Raw genomic sequence first — 19,240 nt, 5'->3', positions numbered from 1 at the left:
GCCTCGGGTAGATGAGTTTTGTTTGCCATTATCTGGGTTGAGAGGTGAAATTTGGATGAGGGAGACTGAAAAGAGAGCAACGATTTTTACTGTCCTCGGTGCCCTCTTACGATTCCCTCTTCTGCTGGCTGACCGTGAAGCAGGTTTGGTAAGGATTGTGGTGGGTTGGTGAGAACAATAGTCACATCGCATTTAACAAAATGCCATTGTGTGGTCATTTAGCTCACTGGGCTAAATCGCTGGCTTTTAAAGCAGGCCAGCAGCACGGTTCGATTCCCGTACCAGCCTCCCCGGACAGGCGCCGGAATGTGGCGACTAGGGGCTTTTCAGAGTAACTTCATTTAAGCCTACTCGTGACAATAAAGCGATTTTCATTTCATTTTCATTTTCAAACAGGTTCGAGAGGAGGAAGGTAAATTCCCTTCTGCAAACTCTGAGCAACTCGCCATTGCTGCGGTACCCCGTACTGCATGCCCAGCAACAAAGTCTTACATCATCACTGGAGGTCTCGGAGGTTTTGGTTTGGAACTGGCTAATTGGCTGATTGAGAGAGGTGCTCAGAAACTGGTCCTGACATCCCGTTCTGGAATACGCAGTGGTAAGTGATCAAATTCATTGTAGATTGTGGGATCCTGCTATGCAAAATATGGGTGTTTTGTTTGCCTACCTAAGTCACCGTGACGTGACCTGCTGTACGGAATACGGGTATATTGTTTACCTAAAGTCAGTGACATGGAATGTGTACCTTTTTTAAATGTTGCTAACCATTCTTTTAAAAAAAAAAAACATTTCTAGCACTGTCTATTGGCTAAAAACAACTCAGTTATTGCATCTTCTGTAGAACCAGTTTAGTGCAGCAAAATCTTACCTTTGGGTTGCAGTTTTAAATTTTTAAATTTGTTTTGAACCTGTGTAAAATGATTGTAGTGTTATAGAGGAATTATAAGTCTGGCTTCAGTTTTCTATTGGGTGTAATAAAATCTCCATTTGTGAGTTGATTTTGGAACAAAAGTATGCAAACAGTTGCCATAATATGTGATGCATGAACCCTATAGATTCATCTCCTGCATCACAATCTTTTAACTACTTGTCCCATATTGTAACTGTAAAGTCCCTTCATCCAGTGAACACACAGATTTGACTTTAATGCAATTTGATACTCCATCTGTGAGAACTTTAGACTTCAAGACCTTTTGAGGAAATGGTACAAACAGTACAACAAATTATTAGCAGTTGTTGAATTGTGTTTTATTTACTGGCTGCACTGCCATGGACAGTTTGATTTGTGACTTAATGCTAATTCCTGCTCTGTTACAGGGTACCAGGCTAAACGGGTACGCGAGTGGAGGGAAATGGGCATAAAAGTCCTCATTTCCACCAGTGATGTTTGCTCTTTAGAGGGTACGCAGCGTCTTATTGCAGAGGCCTCTGGTCTTGGCCCTGTAGGTGGCATCTTCCACCTGGCCATGGTGAGTTCAGAGTATAGCTTTGTGCCTATTATTAAAATAGGTCATTGTTGTTAATAGAATCCAAGCCGGTCGGTGTAATCAGAAACCAGGACACGGGTCTGGCTACAGGTGTCCAAGCGGAAAGGCTAAATAGGACGGTCAGGAGCACTTTAAACAAGTAAATGGGAGAGAGGGGGGGAAGGAGAGAGAGAGCGAATCAATTCATTGGTGAGAGAGGGTGAAGAGGATGCCTTGTGGAACTAAGGAACAGCGAAGGATCTAAAACTATAATGGATGTTGTGTATAGACCCCCCCCGGTAGCAGCTCAGCAGTGATAGATTGTACAAATGCAGAAATTAGGTGTGTTTCGCAAAGGCAAAGAAGTATTAATGGGGGATTTTAACTTTTACTTTCCTGCCAGGTGCTTGACTGCCTCTCCCAAACTGTCAGTGGATTTCTGGTGACAGGGATAATTTCCTACAGCAATATGTCCTGGGTGCAACAAGGGGAGAAGCAATATTGGACTGAGTAGTGAGCTGGATTTAATGAGTAAACTGATTTGTGCGTGAACATTTATCAAATGGTGATCATAACGTGATCCAAGTTCAATGTAATGTTTGAAAGTGAATGTTTGAAAGCACAAATCAGCGACTAGAACTTTAAACTTGGGTAAGGCCGACTTAAATGAGATGAGACCGAGACGGACCATAGTAAACTGGGAAAATCTGCTACAAGAGAGAAAATGCAGGTCTGGCAGCATCTGTCGGGAGAGAAAGGAGCTAACGTTTCGAGTCCGATGACTGTCAAAGCTGTCAATGGGTAAAACAACTGAAGAACAGTCGAAGATGTTTAAAGAAACATTTAATGCAATACGGAAGCACTTTCTGCCCCCAAGTGGTAAAAGCTCCCCTTCACAGGGAAAAAAAAGCTATGGACAACAAAACAGATAAGGGACAATATAAAAATAAGAGAAAATTGCCAAAACCACCACTGATCTTTCAAGACCAGCATTGATATTGATAGACTAGGTGAATGGGCAAAACGGTGGCAGATGGATTTCAATTAAGCAAGTGTGAGGTTATCCATTTTGGACCAATAAAAGGATAGATGAAGTTGCATTCACTGGATGTCCAAAGAGACCTGGGGGTTCAGGTGCATAGATTTTTAATAAGCCACAAACAAAAGGGCAGAATGCTAGCCTTTATGTCTAGAGGATTGGAGTACAAAGATGCAGAAATTATGCTGCAGCTTTACAAAACTCTGGGTTAGACCCCACTTGGAGCACTGAGTAGATCTGGGAACCACGCCGTAGGAAGGATATTTTGGCCTTGGAACGAGTGCAACATAGTTGTGCAAGAATGATAACTTAACCCCTGAAGTCCAGCTATGCGGAGAGATTATACGAATTGGGCCAGTTTCCTCTAGAATAAGGGGTGGTCTGATTGAAGTCATTAAGATATTGACAGGAAAAGGCAGGGGAGATGAAGATGAACTGTTTCCACTAGTTGGAGATTCTGTAACTTATAAATTAAGGCCACCTTCTTCAGGAGAGATGTTGGGAAACACTTCTGCAGACTAAGGCTGGAAGATGTTTGGAACTCTCTTCCACAAATGGCAATTGATACTAGATCAGTTAGTTTTACATCTGAGGTAAATGAATATTTGTTGAGCAAAGATATTGGGGGATATGGGCCAAAGGCAGGTATATGGAGTTGGGCCATAGATCATCCATAATCTTATTGATTGGTGGAGCAGGTTCGAGGGGCTGAATGGCCTACTCCTGTTCCTATGTTCCAGAGCTGTTCTTTACTCTGAGTTTATTGTCTTTGTTCAGTCTCATAGCTCTCCTCACATGCCCACTGTCCCAGTTGCCCCTATTAATGTGTTCAACGCACTTAATTAAACAATGCCCTTTACCTGTGTATCCTAACAATATAACTAACAGACCATTGACAATTGTTATGTCCAGGATTATATAATTACGACTTTGGGAATTAACTCCCTTGGACACAACAGACCTGAGGGAACATTTATTTGGCAACAGATGATGTTTCTGCTGCCTTTTTTTATATATTCTACATTATTATAGTGAGTAGTAATACCTTCCACCCTCTGCTACCAGAGATGAGAACATTAGCACCACTGTGGCTATTCAAAGTTCCGAATATTTGACATGATCATGTGCTCCATATGTGGATCCCAGTTTCACCCGGATTTATCTGTCTCCAGAGGCACTTTGCAATTTTTCTTCCCCATTCGCCAAAGGTTAGCTACTTATCTCATTCCATGAGAGCTATTTGCTGACTATTCAGCATCACAGTGGCAGAGTGGTTATGTACTGGATGAGCAATTCAAAGACAGGAGTTCAAATCCCATTGGGAATTTAAATTCCATTGACTTACTAATTAAATTAGTGCTTGTTGTAAAAACCCCATCTGGTTCACAGATTTCTTTTGGGGAGGGAATTGACTGTCTTTACTTGCTTTAGCCTCTATATATGAGATGTACAGCAATGTGCTTGCCTCTTAACTACCTCAGAAATGACCTCCCAACCTACTCGGTTGTATTCAAAAAAAGTGCCTGACCACCACCACAAGGCCAGTTGAGGATACAAACAAATACTAAGTTTGCCAGCAATGCCCACATCCCAATAATTAATTTAAAAATCTAAATGTTAATGCTAAACATCATTGTGCCAAATTTCCCCACATGTGATAATCAAAGTTTTTAGAAAATAAAATCTCAACTGCTATATCCGTGAGGAATGTAACTACTTTCACAGGTCCCACTCTGGGATCTGAAGTGAATCCTGCTCCTTCAAATCCCGCTGCTTCTATTTGAATTGATTCCGCTTTGATGGTAGCCAGATCGTTCACGGTAGCGTGCCTGGAAATGTTGCTGGAGTCTCATTTTAAATGTTTTTTCCTGCAGGTTTTAAAAGATGGCATGTTAGAGAACTTGACCCCTGACCTCTTCAAGGCTGTTAATCAGCCCAAGTACAATGGCACAATTCACCTGGACAGGCAAGTAAACAGTGAAGATATTTGGGGAAAAGTGTTCAAATGATTATAGCAGATTTAAAAAAATTAATAAATCAGTTCCTGTTTATTATTGAAAATAAGTTTTTGAATTCCCTCTGACCATCGGATTCCCTCATTCACTCCCATGTTGCCATCTCCTGATCCAGCTGACCGGCAAAGATCATGCAAACCAGACTTTATGCTCCACCAATTTGATTGGTTAATATGACCTTGTGCTTATTGATTCTTTCATCTGAACCAGAATGGTGTAATAGGCACCAGATGGTACTTTTCACTCTGAATGACGAAGGCAACTCTTCCCAGTCCTGCTCTTTCCTCGCATTCACCAGCCTCCGAGCACAGGATCTCGGCCCCTTCCCCCACCCTCCCGTCAGGGCACTGGGGTAGTTTGTCTCTCCATTGCTTGGCCTTCATAGTCAATAGAACATGTCACAAGCCATCTTGCATTTTATAGTGTTTGTTTGAAAACTCAAAGGCCAAATCGTGCCAGTACATGCAGTATGATCCATTCTAATCAATTATCCTTCTTGGAGATATTACTGTGATTTTTAAAATGTACAATAAACCTGATTATCATCTGTACACTTTCGTTCTGTGCCTGATTCAACTTTACTAAATCCGATTTTCATGCCTGATTTATACAATCAGTAATGTCTCTTTTATAATTTTCCTTTAGGGTCAGTAGGGAGAAATGCACAGCGCTGGATTATTTTGTTGTCTTCTCCTCTGTGAGCTGTGGCTATGGTGTTGCTGGCCAGAGTAACTATGGTTTTGCCAATTCTGCCATGGAACGTATCTGTGAGCAGAGATGCCGTGACGGCCTGGCAGGTAGGTGTATACAACCGAAGCAAATTTGTCCCAGCGTTTTCGTCTGGAAATTGTCCCGACTCTGAAAGCATTTGAACGTTTAAATACATGAATAGGATGGGAATAGAGGGATACGGACCCCGGAAGTGTAGAAGATTTAAGTTTAGACGGGCAGCATGGTCGGCACAGGCTTGGAGGGCTGAAGGGCCTGTTCCTTTGCTGTACATTTCTTTGTTCTTTGTTAAGTTGGTTTAAATTGAACGCTCAACCTGACACATCAGAAAGTAAATCTGTTGGCCTGGAATTTTCAGCCCTCGCTATCATTAATGTGTGTCATTCTCAGACTTGTGGTGGGGAATGAACTGCCCACAAGTTGCTGGGTGATTAGCCATTAGCCTCACTTGTATATAAAAAAAGGCCTCCCCACGAGTTGGATGAAGTTGCTGCATTTCCTGAATAATTATTAAAACATTTGGTGAAAGTTAGGGCTGGTATTTGACAACTGAAGTATATTACAATAGGATTTATGTTCTTGCATTGCCAGTCAATCTCTCCAGCCCAGAAGGGGAACCATTTAAACTGTGGTGACCCATTCTTGCAGGTAGTAAGTTGTTAACGGGTTTTTAAATTTTTTATTCCCTCACTGTCCCTTAATCTGATCTTTTTCCTCTATTCCTGTCCCTAATATGACTCTAATTCACCTTCCTTCTCTGTCGTTCCACAATTTCTTCCCCTTTTTTTGGTTAAAGAGATAACTGACAGTCTCTCTCTCTCTCTCTCTCTCTCTCTCTCTCTCTCTCTCTCTCTCTCTCTCTCTCTCTCTCTCTCTCTTCCCCCCCCCCACCCCAAAGAACAACTTCCTAGCTCTTTGTTTGTATTAAACTCATTTTTGAAATTTTATTATTTTTTTTGAAAATAGTTTTATCACAAACGGAGAGCAGAATATCAACCAATTTAATTTGCAACCATGTGATTATTGTTGAGCAATAGTACCAGACTTCACCTGCTATTTAGTTTTCACATGCCAAGTGTAGCCTTGGGATTGGATTTCCTCACTCCTGTTGGGAGTAGCAATATGTAACTGGGGGCAATAATATTTTTTGAAGAAGGAAAATTGGGCCGTACGCAGAAGGAAATGAACGAGAACATTATTAAATAAACTGGGGACGCCTCAGTGACTGCTGCAAGATAGGTCAGAAGACACTTCATCAATCAAGTCTTCTTCTCTGTAATGCAATCAACCGTCTCTGGTCTTCCCTATATTGAAGGACATTCCCTCAATCCATTACCCATCCTTCAACATAACAATACGGCTGCCCCTTTTGCCTCCGTAGGAACATGCCAGTAATCATCATTTGCATGAATAGAGCAGCAACTTGTGCGTCCTTCCCTGTAACCCAACAGAAAATACTGACAATACATAGCATACATTCAGCATTTGAGTTGAGAGGCTGATGTTTCTGGGATTCGGTGGAAGGAAGATGAAAAACCAAATACGTTTTGGGCATGCCATTGGAAAGACTTTAAAATTGTAAAAATGGATAGTTCCTTTCTAGAAATCACCTCGGAGGCAATTCAAAGGAATAAAAGGTTGCAAAAATATGTAAGAATGTTTGAGCATTTCCTCTTAAACTTACAGAAGAATGCCTTTTGATCTTTGTCTTAGGCCTAGCCATACAATGGGGTGCCATTGGAGATGTGGGTATCATCTTGGAAACCATGGGTGGTAATGACACTGTAATCGGTGGAACTTTGCCTCAGAAGATCAGCTCCTGTTTAGAGATTCTGGACAAGTTCCTGAACCAGTCTCATCCAGTTATGTGCAGCTTCGTCCTTGCGCAGAAGGCAGTAGTTAAGAAAGCTGATGGCAGTGGCAAGCGGGACCTTATCGAGGCTGTTGCCCACATACTTGGTAAGCATCATTGATATAAATATCCTTATGATCATCCCATATTATTCAGCCCTGCCAGTGAACATTGATGGCTTGGGAGGTTTTGAAGAATAACGTGGGACCTGTTGCTATTGTTTCAATATTAAGTGGTAATTTTAACACCTCGTTCTGTTGCTTTTCAAAACTGTATCCATCCACGCCGTTGCTGCTTACACCACAGAACAGCTGATTATAATGGTTTCTAAAGTTGAAGTTTGGAGTAGTAGCCTGTAGAACTCAAATAATACAGCAGAAACGTTGCTGCTATTTGAACAAAATTACTAAAGAGAGGAGTCAGCTGTTTTATATTGTAGCAAGAGGTCATTTCATTACATTTCAAGTCATCTTGATTTAAATTTTAATCCCAGTGTTTCAGTAGTTCTAAATTTAAAAAATACATCGGATTTTCTTGTTTTTGGGACAATTTACAATGACTGCTTTGATAAGTTACGGGTACAAATCATTGTAATATGGCTTCCCATGAGGGAAATCCCAAATCATTTTTTTAAAACAAAAATGGTCTCCCCAATTTTTCCAATCCGCTCATCTCAAAAGACATTGCGGGTAAAATTCAACTTTGACCTGGGCACAAAATGGATGGGACCTGACTTCCCATTATAAACCCTCTCCAATTGTCTTTAGGGGAAACAGGCTAAATCTGTAACCTTCAATCAATTCACTGACATCCATTTTGTGCCCAGCTGAAGATGGAATCTGGTTCCCTGTGAATGGTCTATAGGCTTTCCCTTTGTGGTCTATAGGCTTTACTCCTCCTGTTTAAACCTTTTACAATAAGTCGTAGCAGGGCTTTAAGCTCTTTGGGTTAATCACTGACTTATCTTTTCCTCACCCCGCATCCAAAGGTGTGCATTTCCAGCAATGATTAAGGTTCATTCCTTTAAACCAGTGATGGTGAGACCAGTTATAGTATCTCTGTTCTGTACCACCCTAGCTTAGATCAACTAACTCCGCACCATACAAGGGATTTGATTCTGTTAATCTGTACTTATTAGGTAACCTGCATCAGGGGAAGCTGACAAATATTTGTGTAAATGCTACATAATGGGACATACTGTTCACAAGTGTTGTATTAATACAGCAAGTATTGTTATTCATAGAGTCCCTACTGTGCAGGAAGAGACATTCGACCCATTGAGTCTACACCGACTCTCTGAAAGAGTGCCCACTTCTCTGCCCTATCCCAGTAACCCCATAACTCCACCTAACCTTTTTGGACACTTAAGGGACAATTTAGCATGGCTAATTCACGTAGCCTGCACATCACTGGTCTGTGGGAGGAAACTCCAAGAGTAATTGGAGGTAACTCATGCGGACACTGGGAGAATGTGCAAACTGAATACAGTCACTCGAGGTTGGAATTGAACCTGGGTCCCTGGCACTGAGGGAGCAGTGCTGCCACTGTGCCGCCGTGCTGCCCATAACTAGTTATTCCTAACTACAGTAAACATACACTACTGGTGAGCTCATGCATGATGTGTGACATGGTTGGTGAGCCCATGCACCATATGTTATGTGCTATCTGAGCACTTTGATGTACAGAAACACTCCCCCTCATCATTGGGAACGGAATAAAGGAAAGTCCTAATCGGGAACCAGGGGAGGGATTCTCCCGTACCCGACGGGGCGTGAGGTCCCAGTGGGATAGAGTGGCGTGAACCACTCCAGCGTTGGGCCGTCCCAAAGGTGCGGAATCCTCCGCACCTTCAGGGGCTAAGCCGGCGCTGGAGTGGTTTGAGCCTCGCCGGCCGGCGTGGAAGGCCTTTAGCGGCGTGCCAGCTGGGGCCGAAGGGACTCCGCCGGCCGCGCGGTTCTGCGCAGGAGCGTCAGCGGCTGCTGATGTCATCGCCGTGCATGCGCAGGGGGGGTTCACCTCTGCGCCGGCCATTGCGGAGGCTTACACGGCCAGCCTATAGGAATAGAGTGCCCCCAACGGCACGCCCCCCCCCCCACCCCCAAGTACCCGGGGGGGGGGTCGGAGAATCCCGCCCCAGAAGTTTACTATTGTAAAGTTAAGGAGTCCGAATGAATTGGCAGAGATTGTGTGTCCACTGGCTTTGTCCTAATGTTGTGCCCTTCCTCTCCCCGTAAGGTGCACGTGACGTTAATGCTTTGAACCCAGATACAACACTTGCTGACCTCGGACTGGATTCGTTGATGGCAGTGGAAGTGCGGCAAACACTGGAGAGGGATTATGAAATCGTCATGACGATGAGAGAAATTCGACAACTCACCATCAATAAATTACGTGAACTTGTGAATAAATCTGGCAGTACTGGAGGTAGGAATTTTAAAATATTGAGATATCCTATTCTCCGACCCTGATTTTGCTGTTCTGGCAGAACTGCGACAGTACGTTCTTAACAGGATGCAAGCCGGTTGTGAATCCGAAACCAAGGAGCAGAGCTTTTCTTTATGGATGGAGTTAATTGACTTTGCTCAGTCTCGCAGCACTCTTCCCCACCCCCTCTGTCCCAGCTGCTCCCTTCTTATACTCTTTTTAATAAAAATGAAACGATGCCTTTCATCCAAGTATCCTAACAATATAATTAGTATACCACTAATGTACACACCTGTGTTGCGAATATTTCTGTGCCTATAGTCTGGTGTTGCCAAAATTTATTGTATAATGTCCAACCCTTAATTTTGAATAGGCACAGGAAAGGCTCTGGGTGAAAGTGTCTGTTTGGGCGACTACGTCCTCCCACCGGAGCTGAATTGCACCTGATTTCCACTCCTGCTAGGAACGCAAATGAAGAGTGTGCGGAGTCTGCACGTCCTCCCCGTGTGTGCGTGGGTTTCCTCCGGGTGCTCCGGTTTCCTCCCACAGTCCAAAGATGTGCGGGTTAGGTGGATTGGCCATGCTAAATTGCCCGTAGTGTCCTAAAAAGTAAGGTTAAGGGGGGGTTGTTGGGTTACGGGTATAGGGTGGATACGTGGGTTTGAGTAGGGTGATCATGGCTCGGCACAACATCGAGGGCCGAAGGGCCTCTTCTGTGCTGTACTGTTTTTAAAAAAAAAAAAAAAGAAATGATTCCCAATTATTTGGCATGCACATTTACAGGTGACCTGTTACCGAAGTCCCACAGCCAGCCAGCTCCCGCAGCGTAATTCAGCTCCCTGAGACCTCCTGAATAAAGAGGATGCCCCTGCTCCCCACAGACTCCTGTCTGGAAGCTCCCCCCAAAAACGAGACCCCTGTCTGGAAGCCAGAGAGTAGTCCAGACAGAGGCAGTGAAAAAAAAAATCACCTGCTTGCTTTCGCACTCACCTGGGAAATACACCTGCTGGCTCAGACACAGGAAGCAGCACCTGTTAATTCATCCAAAGAGAAAACCCAGTCAGCCCCTCAGATCTTTGAACTGCAAGCCATTCATTCATTTCTCTTTAATATTGATTTTACCAGGCTGTGGTTGACAGCTTCCACTCACCTCAGATGTCAGCATCGTTCCATTCATCTTCCTTCCCTCTAACCGCATTGTTTCTAAACATCAAACTTTGACAGCTCCTGGACCACTCCAAATAGAATGAAGTGCTCTCCAATCACCTCCCTTCACAGTTGAGTGATTTTTGAAGTGGTCAGCTAGAAATTGACAGCACTTGATTCTGTTTGAAGTGATCCAGGAGCAGTCAGTCAAACCTGATGTTTGTAAATATTGCAGTTGGAGCACTAGTTACTCAGCCATGAGGGAAGATGAATGGAGCAGTGATATTTTTTTTTTTCACTGCCTCTGTCTGTACTGCTCTCTAGTTTCCAGGCAGGTGACTCTTTTCTGTGGAGGCATCCTGACGGAGGTCCCTCTTCTGGGGAGGCTTCCTGACCGGGGGGGGGGGGGGGGGGGGGGGGGGGGGGGGGTTGGGGGAGACTCCCTTAAGAGTTAGCTCCATGGTCCGGCGCACGTAGCATTGCACCAGGTTCACGTTTGCCAGGACCAATCGTGATTCCTGCCGATGTTATTTCAGCCCAGAGGACTGAAGAATTACGCGGGCCTGGAGAATATGGTGCCCGGTCCGTTTAGTGGATGCAAATGCATCATAATGACCCGTTTGCATCTTCCCTCTGTCACTGGGGCAAACCTGGATCCCGACGCCAGTGGGGGCTGGAGCATCACAAATGGGTCGCCGCCCGGCTCTGATCCGTTTTATTCACTACTGCTGGATTCTCCGCCTCATCAGTAATTCTACTACCAGCGGCACGAGGCGGAGAATTTGGTCCTCTTGTCAATAACACACTTGGTTGGGAAATGCAAATTCAGGCAACATAGCTACTCTTCATGGACTGCATGCAGATTGCTATAAATTATTTGTTAGCGATGGGATAGCAATAGGTAATATTTAATCTTGACTCAGTAGGGAAGTTCTGTTCTAGGAACTACACCAAAGCATGGTTAGGGCATCCTTCAGTAAAAGCACAGTTGCCAGCTAAATGGAAACCGGTCGCTGAGTGAATGTAGTCTCTCGGTTACCTAGCACTTAGTTGCAAGCATATCCGCTGAAATTTAAATACATTTTCATTTCTGTACTGTTTCTCAGCACCTTGGGGCATCCCAAAGCACTTTGATGGACAAGGAGGGCAGAGGAGAGGATTAGGCCTTCCATGTCTGTTCCACCATTTTATTAGATCATGGCTCATCTGTGCCTCCATTCCATTTATTTGTCCTTTCTCCAAGACGCTTCTATGTAATAAAAGAAAATCTGGTCACCTCCGTATTCAAAAATTACAATTGGCCCAGCACCATTCCCTTTTTTTGTGGGAGAGCGATCCAGAATTCCAGTACCCTGTGTGTGGGGGGGAAAAAAATGTTTCCTGATTTCACTCTTCATTGGCCTGGAAGAAAAGCTGAGCGTGCTCCCTTCATTTGTACACATTTCTCCGGGGGGCCATCAAAGTGTGACACAAGTCTGAGAACGGAGCGGCCTCAGCATCTGGGAGCTGGCATGTGATGCACCGGGGAAAAACTAATGGTTCTTTATCACCTGTGCATTCGTTGTCCCTCCCCTGCATAGCACACTATCCTGGAAGACAATGGTAAAGAATAATAAATCAATGCACGCAAGAGCCAAAAGACGTGCTGTTGGGTCATTTGGACATTCTGAATTCTCCCTCCTGTCTTCCCGAACAGGCGTCGCAATGTGGCGATTAGGGGCTTTTTTTGCAGTGTTAATGTAAGCCTTCTTGTGATAATAAAGATTTATTATTGTTATTATTATTATTAAATGGTCGATTTAGAATGCATCTAAACATTTACGGTGTAATAAATATGAAATCATAATTTGACACTTATTTGAAAACTAAAATAACAAATGCTATGACTCATATATTTTAGTGTCATATAAAAGGGTTCTGCCTTTCTTTGAGAAAAGTATGCTCTCAATTTTATTAAAATATTCATTGATCATTGCTATCGTAAATACTATTCACATTTAACCTTGCAAGTTTGTCTTCCAGAAGATTGCAGTAACTTTGTTTCTTAATGCCTAACGTGAATGGCCTCCCCTTGCTTTGGATAATTAAAACACTCTCTCTCTTTTATCTCTTGTACAGAATCAAAGCCTGCACCCCTGTCACCGATAGACTCGCCACTGAAAGATCTGGACCTTAATGTTTTACTTGTTAATCCAGAGGGATCAACTATTGCCAAGCTGAACGATGTGGAGAGCAATGAACGGCCTCTCTTCTTTGTCCACCCAATTGAGGGTTCCGTTGAGGCATTCAAGGCACTTGCATCCAAAGTCAGCATCCCCTGCTATGGCTTACAGTGCACACAAGGTATGGGACGGGCTGCCCACTATCTCTGTGTTCTATCACAATCCGCTTGGGGGCTTCTGAGGGAGCAACTAAATGAAGACAGCTTACTCAAAAAAATGTTCCGATTCCAGCTACAATATCTGCAGCTTCAGCTACAGAAGTTATTTTGTGGAGCATATTTCATTATCTAACTTTCCTTTTTTTTTTAAAAAAAGGTCCAAATTTGAAAACTGGGCTAAGGCCAACACAACACAAGTAAACATGGGCCTAGATTTTCCACTTTACCAAAATCGGAGCAGATATTTTATGTTGGAAATCCGTACTGGGGAATCGAGGTCAATCTTGTTGGTGTTGCTGTGCTAGTAATTACTGTGAAACCAGTCAAATTTTGAATTTTAGAAAAAGTATTGGTGTTACCGGGAGTTTGTGTAAAATGGCCCTTGTAGTGCAAGACACTAAAGACAGTGTCCCTCTTGAACCAGGGTTGTAAATAATGTATTTCCCTTATCCTAACTAAGCCCCTATCCCAGGGGCTGCAGGTTTATGGGAATATCATCACCTGTAGGTTGCCCTCCAAGTCACAAAACATTTTGACTTTAAACTGTCGCTGTTCCTTCACTGTTGTTGAGTCAACATCCTGAAACACACTACAATATCACTGTGGGTATAGCAACACCACATGAACTTAAGTGGTTCAAGAAGGTGGATCACCACCACTTATTCAGGGGCAGTTATGGTTAGACATTTGGGGGCAGTGCGGTGGCACAGTGGTTAGCACTGCTGCCTTGCAGCGCTAGGGACCTGGATCCAATTCCGGCCTTGGATGTCGCTGTCTGTGCGGAGCTTCCACATTCTCTCAATGTCTGCGTGGGTTTCCTCCGGGTGCTGTGGTTTCCTCCCACAGTCCAAAGGTGTGCCGGTTAGGTGGATTGGCCATTCTAAATTGTCCCTTAGTGTCCAAAGATTAGGTGGAGTTATGGGGTTACAGGGATAGGGCGGGGAAGTGGGCCTAGCTTGGTTGCTCTTTCAGATGGACGGTGTAGATGAATGAGCTCCTTCTGCAATTAGGGATTCTATTCTATAATTAGAAATGGGTATTAAATGCTGGTTTTGCTAGTGACGCCCGTGTCTCATAAATTTAAAAAACAAAGTGCTGCTTTGAAGGAGGCCAACAAAAAATCCAGTGTCCCGGTCAGATTCCCCTCCCCACACTCTGTTCCACAGAGGGACCATAGTGGATCGGGCTCTTTGAGAATGTTCATGTGAAATAGACTGGGTTTGAGCGCTGTAGATTATTACATTGCACTGACTTTGCCTATTTTTTGTGCAGCTGCCCCACTGGATAGCATTCCAAACCTGGCTTCCTATTACCTTGGCTGTATTAAACAGGTCCAGCCTGAAGGGCCCTACAGAGTCGCTGGTTACTCCTTCGGGGCGTGTGTGGCGTTTGAAATTTGCACACAGCTGCAAACCCAGGCTAAAGTGCCTCGTCCCGTTGACTGCTTGATCTTACTCGATGGCTCCCATTCATATGTGGCTTCATACACCCAGGTATTATACAGTCTGCATTGCTCTCTTTTTTTTTTATATTGGCTCATTGTTGTGTGTTCAACAGAACACAAGTCACTTGGTGAAACTATTCTTTTCCCTTCCGCTTTCATTGGTGTGTCCCAACTTATTAAAAGGCTTGCTCATCCATTGTAGTAATGAAAAGTATTGGCCTGGAATGTCTTCCCTTTAGAGGTTGATCGACTTGCTGAGTATTTACAGTGCTTTCTGCTCCTTTTCCCCATTGCATACCCTACCTGACTTCCTTGTCTGTTCACTTCATTTGTAATTTGTTTTCCATTGATCAGTTGGGCGTTGAAGCTAAGAGTCCACATGTTCGCAGTGTACAATGGAACTGACTCTAAGTCTGACTGCTGTAACTGCGATCATTATGGAGAACAGTAAGAAGGACTAAACCATCTCATAGAACATAGAACAGTACAGCACAGAACAGGCCCTTCGGCCCTCGATGTTATGCCGAGCATTGTCCGAAACCAATCAAGCTATCCCACTCCCTGTCATTCTGGTGTGCTCCATGTGCCTATCCAATAACCGCTTGAAAGTTCCTAAAGTGTCCGACTCCACTATCACAGCAGGCAGTCCATTCCACACCCTAACCACTATCAGAGTAAAGAACCTACCTTGGACATCCCTCCTATATCTCCCACCCTGAATCTTATAGTTGTGCCCCCTTGTAACAGCTACATCCACCCGAGGAAATAGTCTCTGAACGTCCACTCTATCTATCCCTCTCATCATCTTATAAACCTCTATTGAGTCACCTCTCATCCTCTGCTCCAAAGAGAAAAGCCCTAGCTCCCTCCACCTTTCCTCATAAGACCTATCCTGCAAACCAGGCAGCATCCTGGTAAATTTCCTTTGCACCCTTTCCAATGCTTCCACATCCTTCCTATAATGAGGTGACCAGAACTGCACACCTTATTGAGTAAAAGGGGCTGAATGATCAAGATCAAAAGTCGCTTCCTTAATTGATGACCGTTGTTCTTTGACCCTCCACTGAATGACATAAAAAGCTCTAATTGTATTTAATTATTTGATGGGATTTGGGTATTGCTGGAAAGGATAGAGTTTGTTGAGCTAGGCCATTTCAGGGAGCAGTTGCTGTGTGTCTGGAGTCACACGTTGGCCAGACTAGGTAAGGATGGCAGATTACCTTCCCGAAAGGGAGGTGGTGAATCAGGTGGGGGTTTTTATGACCATGGATGATAGTTTCATGGTAGCCATTACTGAGACCAGCTTTTAATTCCAGACTTTATTAATTGAAATCAAGTTGCCGTGGTGGGATTTAAACCCACATCTCCAGAGCCTGGTCCTCTGGATTACTAGTCCAGTGACGTTGCCATCATCTCCCAACAGATTCCTTGTTTATTCTGCTGAGATCAGCACTGATATTCTTCTTTCTCCCTCGATTTCTAGAGTTACAAGGCAAAACTGACGACTGGAAATGACGCTGAAGCAGAAACCACAGCAATGTGTGCATTTGTTGGGCAGTTCGCAAACGCAAAACATAACAAGGTAGGGGCATTTCAGTGGGGGGGAGGGGGGTGCAAAAAATCACTGGAGAAAGGAGGTTGATGAATCAGTCTGAGAGATGTAGTGAAATGTCACAACTATCCCAACACGCAATTTATTCATGAAGCACTGTGATTTTCCTTCCCTCCAATAGCTGCTTCTTTGTTGGTAGCTTAAGACACATCAGGTTAAATCTGTGTGCAATGGGTGTCATTTGCTGCTGCTGCTGCTGCAGTCCATCCACATTAACAATATTTAGGGGGTACATTTTTGATGGGCTCCACATCATCTTCTATTTGGGCAGGAGAGCAATAGAAACCCAGGGAAAATGGCATCGAAGCTGTTTTTCTTTCTGAGGTTTCCATGGTTTCTCGGCTGAATGCGTGAGCAGGAAAAACCCAATTTATTCCCTTAGCTTGATGGATAAGGCGGAAGCTTTAAAGACTAACAGATTTATATTTCGTCAATGGTAGCAGAGGCTCTTGAGGTGCAATTAGAAGAATTAGCTGAAATTAGATTATTACAAAGTAAATGAAGGCAAATATGAAACATTTCCTTCATTAAAATGAAATGCTGCTGCACTAAACACGTCAGTAAATTGGGCTCTGCAGCTCGGAGTAGAAAATCTCGTACAGTCTCTCAAACTGCACAGTTGTTAACACTTTGGGCAATTAGGGATGGGCCACCAATGTTGGTCGTGCCAGTGCTCCCCACATCCTGTAAAACATATTTTTTTATTTCTTGCATTAGCTTCTGGTCTTAATTGCATTTCTTGTCTTGTTGGTACAAGTGAGGAGGAGAAAATAAAGCTCACATATTAACTTGATCATTCCTCCGAATACGTGGCCTTTCCACTGAATATGCGCATATTCTATTATCATGTGAGGAACACTTTGTCATTCCCTTTCCCATGCAGCTTCAATTTTTTTTCTTTAACTTCATTCACGGCGGCACAGCGGTTAGCACTGCTGCCTCGCCGAGCCAGGGACCCGGGTTCGATTCCAACTTTGGGTGACCATCCGTGTGGAGTTTGCACTTTCTCCCCGAGTCTGCGTGCGTTTCGTCCGGGTGCTCCGCTTTCTTCCCACAGTCCAAAGACGTGCAGGTTGGGTGGGGTTACGGGGATAGGGCGGTGGAGTGGGCCCAGGGTGGGGTGCTGTTTCAGCGGGTCTGTTCTTACCCGATGGGCCGAATGGCCCCTTCTGCACTGCAGGGATTCTAGGACCTTTTATGAACTGCAAGATGACCACAACATAAATGTTTATCTTCCCTTTTCTAAACATGTTTGCAACCAGGAAATATTTTCTTGGTGACTATTGTTTCTTTACTTTCTTTCTTTGCAGTGTGCTCAGCATAAACAGTTGTGATGTTAAATTTACAGGAAGCAAAAATATTTTGGCAGTATTGATCCTGACACGCTGAATTCTGTGAAAGTCTGACTCTCTGTGCACAAAATTAATCACTTCCAATCTGTTTTCTTTCTGTAGCTCTTTGAGAAATTGTTACCACTGGAGAACCTGCAAGCGAGAGTCAATGCAGTCGTTGATATGATCACCACAAAACTTAAAAGCATCAACCGTCACACACTTCATTTTGCTGCGACCGCTTTCTACTATAAACTTAAAGCAGCAGATGAGTACATCCCTACTTCTAAATTAGGTGGAAACATCACACTGCTGCGGGCTAAGACCACCCATGAACTTCAAGAGGGTATGGGTGGAGATTACCAGCTCTCTGAGGTGAGTTGCTGTTCTTTAGATACATGCATGTTGTTCCTCACTTTGGCTGAATTGCTCTTTCTGTTGGTTTGTAAAAGCCAGCTTAGGTTCCTGGGTCAGAATGCTGGAGCTCCCTAATGGCGTACCTGCGGACTGCTGCGGTTGAAGAAGGCCGCTCACTACAACCTCCTCGACGGCAATTGGGGATGGGCCACAAATATTGTCCTTGCCAGTGCTGCCCACATCCTGTCATCAGCTTCTGATTTCAATTGCATGTCTTGTCTTGTTGGTACAAGTGAGGAATACAAAACAAAGCTCCCTCACACGTTAACTTGATCATCCCTCTGAAAGCATGGCCTTTCCACTGTTATCATGTGAGGAACACTTGTCATTCCCTTTCCCATGCAGCCTCCCATTATTTTGTGGTGGCAGTGGTTGGCACTGTTACCTCCCAGCGCCAGGGACTCGGATTCAATTCCGACCTTGGTGACTGACTTTGCTGTCTGTTTGCACATTCTCTCTGTCTCTGCGTGGGTCTCCTCTGGGTGCTCTGGTTTCTTCCCACAGTCCAAAGATGTGCAGGTTAGGTGGATCCGCCATGCTAAAATTTCCCTCGAGTGTCCATAGATTAGGTGGGATTACGGGGATTGGGCAGGGGATTGGGCCTGGGTGGGGTAGTCTTTCGAAGGTTCGGTGCAGACTCGATGGGCTGAATCGCCCCCTTCTACACTGTGGGGATTCTATGACTTATCTGCTTGAACGGCTGCAGTCTTTCCACCATACTGGTACTTCCACAATACTGTTAAGAGAGGAGAGAGGGAGTTCCAGGATTTTTGGCCTGGCAAGGATGGGACAGAGGGAGTTGCAGGATTTTTGGCCCAGCAAGGGTGAAGGAATGATGCTATATTTTCACATCAAGATGGAGCACCGAGTTGCAGGTGGTGGTGTTCCCCTGCACCTGCACCCCTTGTCCTGCTAGGTGATGGAGGTGGTGGGTTTGGAAGGTGCTGTCGAAGGAGGCTTGGTGAGTCGCTGCTGTGCATATTATGTACAGATAGTACACACCAGTGCCACTGTGTTGGTGGTGGCTAAGGTGTGCTCTTTTAGTTTGTCCTTCCCTACACCAGCTGTCCAGTGGGCGCTCTCTCTCTCTCTCTCTCTCTCTCTCTCTCTCTCTCTCTCTCTCTCTCTCTCTCTCTCTCTCTCTCTCTCTCTCTCTCTCTCTCTCTCCTGCTGTGTTCTCTCTCTCTCTTCTCTCTCTCTCTCTCTCTCTCTCTCTCTCTCTCTCTCTCTCTCTCTCTGCTGGGTTCTCTCTCTCTCTGCTGCACTATATTGTGTATTGGGGTCTCAAACCCACTGAAAGCCAGAACTAAATTGTTTTGTCACTTTTTCTCCTCCCTTTTTGTTATTCCATATGTCCCTAGTTTCTGAAAGTCTAAATGCTCATG

At 44.3% G+C, this 19,240-nt stretch overlaps 1 protein-coding gene across 3 annotated transcripts in view; it reads left to right on the top strand.

Moving 5' to 3' along the window:
• The window catches only part of fasn (fatty acid synthase), a 103,454-nt gene that overhangs the window by 80,849 nt on the left and 3,365 nt on the right, over nucleotides 1-19,240 (top strand). For all 3 annotated transcript variants that reach the window (XM_038777487.1, XM_038777489.1, XM_038777488.1), the window contains 10 exons: nucleotides 397-598; nucleotides 1,318-1,469; nucleotides 4,380-4,471; nucleotides 5,166-5,317; nucleotides 6,963-7,208; nucleotides 9,337-9,525; nucleotides 12,790-13,014; nucleotides 14,324-14,544; nucleotides 15,979-16,077; nucleotides 17,562-17,813. In XM_038777487.1, coding sequence (XP_038633415.1) covers nucleotides 397-598; nucleotides 1,318-1,469; nucleotides 4,380-4,471; nucleotides 5,166-5,317; nucleotides 6,963-7,208; nucleotides 9,337-9,525; nucleotides 12,790-13,014; nucleotides 14,324-14,544; nucleotides 15,979-16,077; nucleotides 17,562-17,813 — 1,830 coding nt within the window. The remainder of the gene's footprint in view (nucleotides 1-396; nucleotides 599-1,317; nucleotides 1,470-4,379; nucleotides 4,472-5,165; nucleotides 5,318-6,962; nucleotides 7,209-9,336; nucleotides 9,526-12,789; nucleotides 13,015-14,323; nucleotides 14,545-15,978; nucleotides 16,078-17,561; nucleotides 17,814-19,240) is intronic.

The sequence above is a fragment of the Scyliorhinus canicula genome, chromosome 18 (genome assembly GCF_902713615.1).
Source record: "Scyliorhinus canicula chromosome 18, sScyCan1.1, whole genome shotgun sequence".
NCBI lineage: Eukaryota > Metazoa > Chordata > Chondrichthyes > Carcharhiniformes > Scyliorhinidae > Scyliorhinus > Scyliorhinus canicula.
This window is presented reverse-complemented; position numbering and strand designations above follow the sequence as displayed.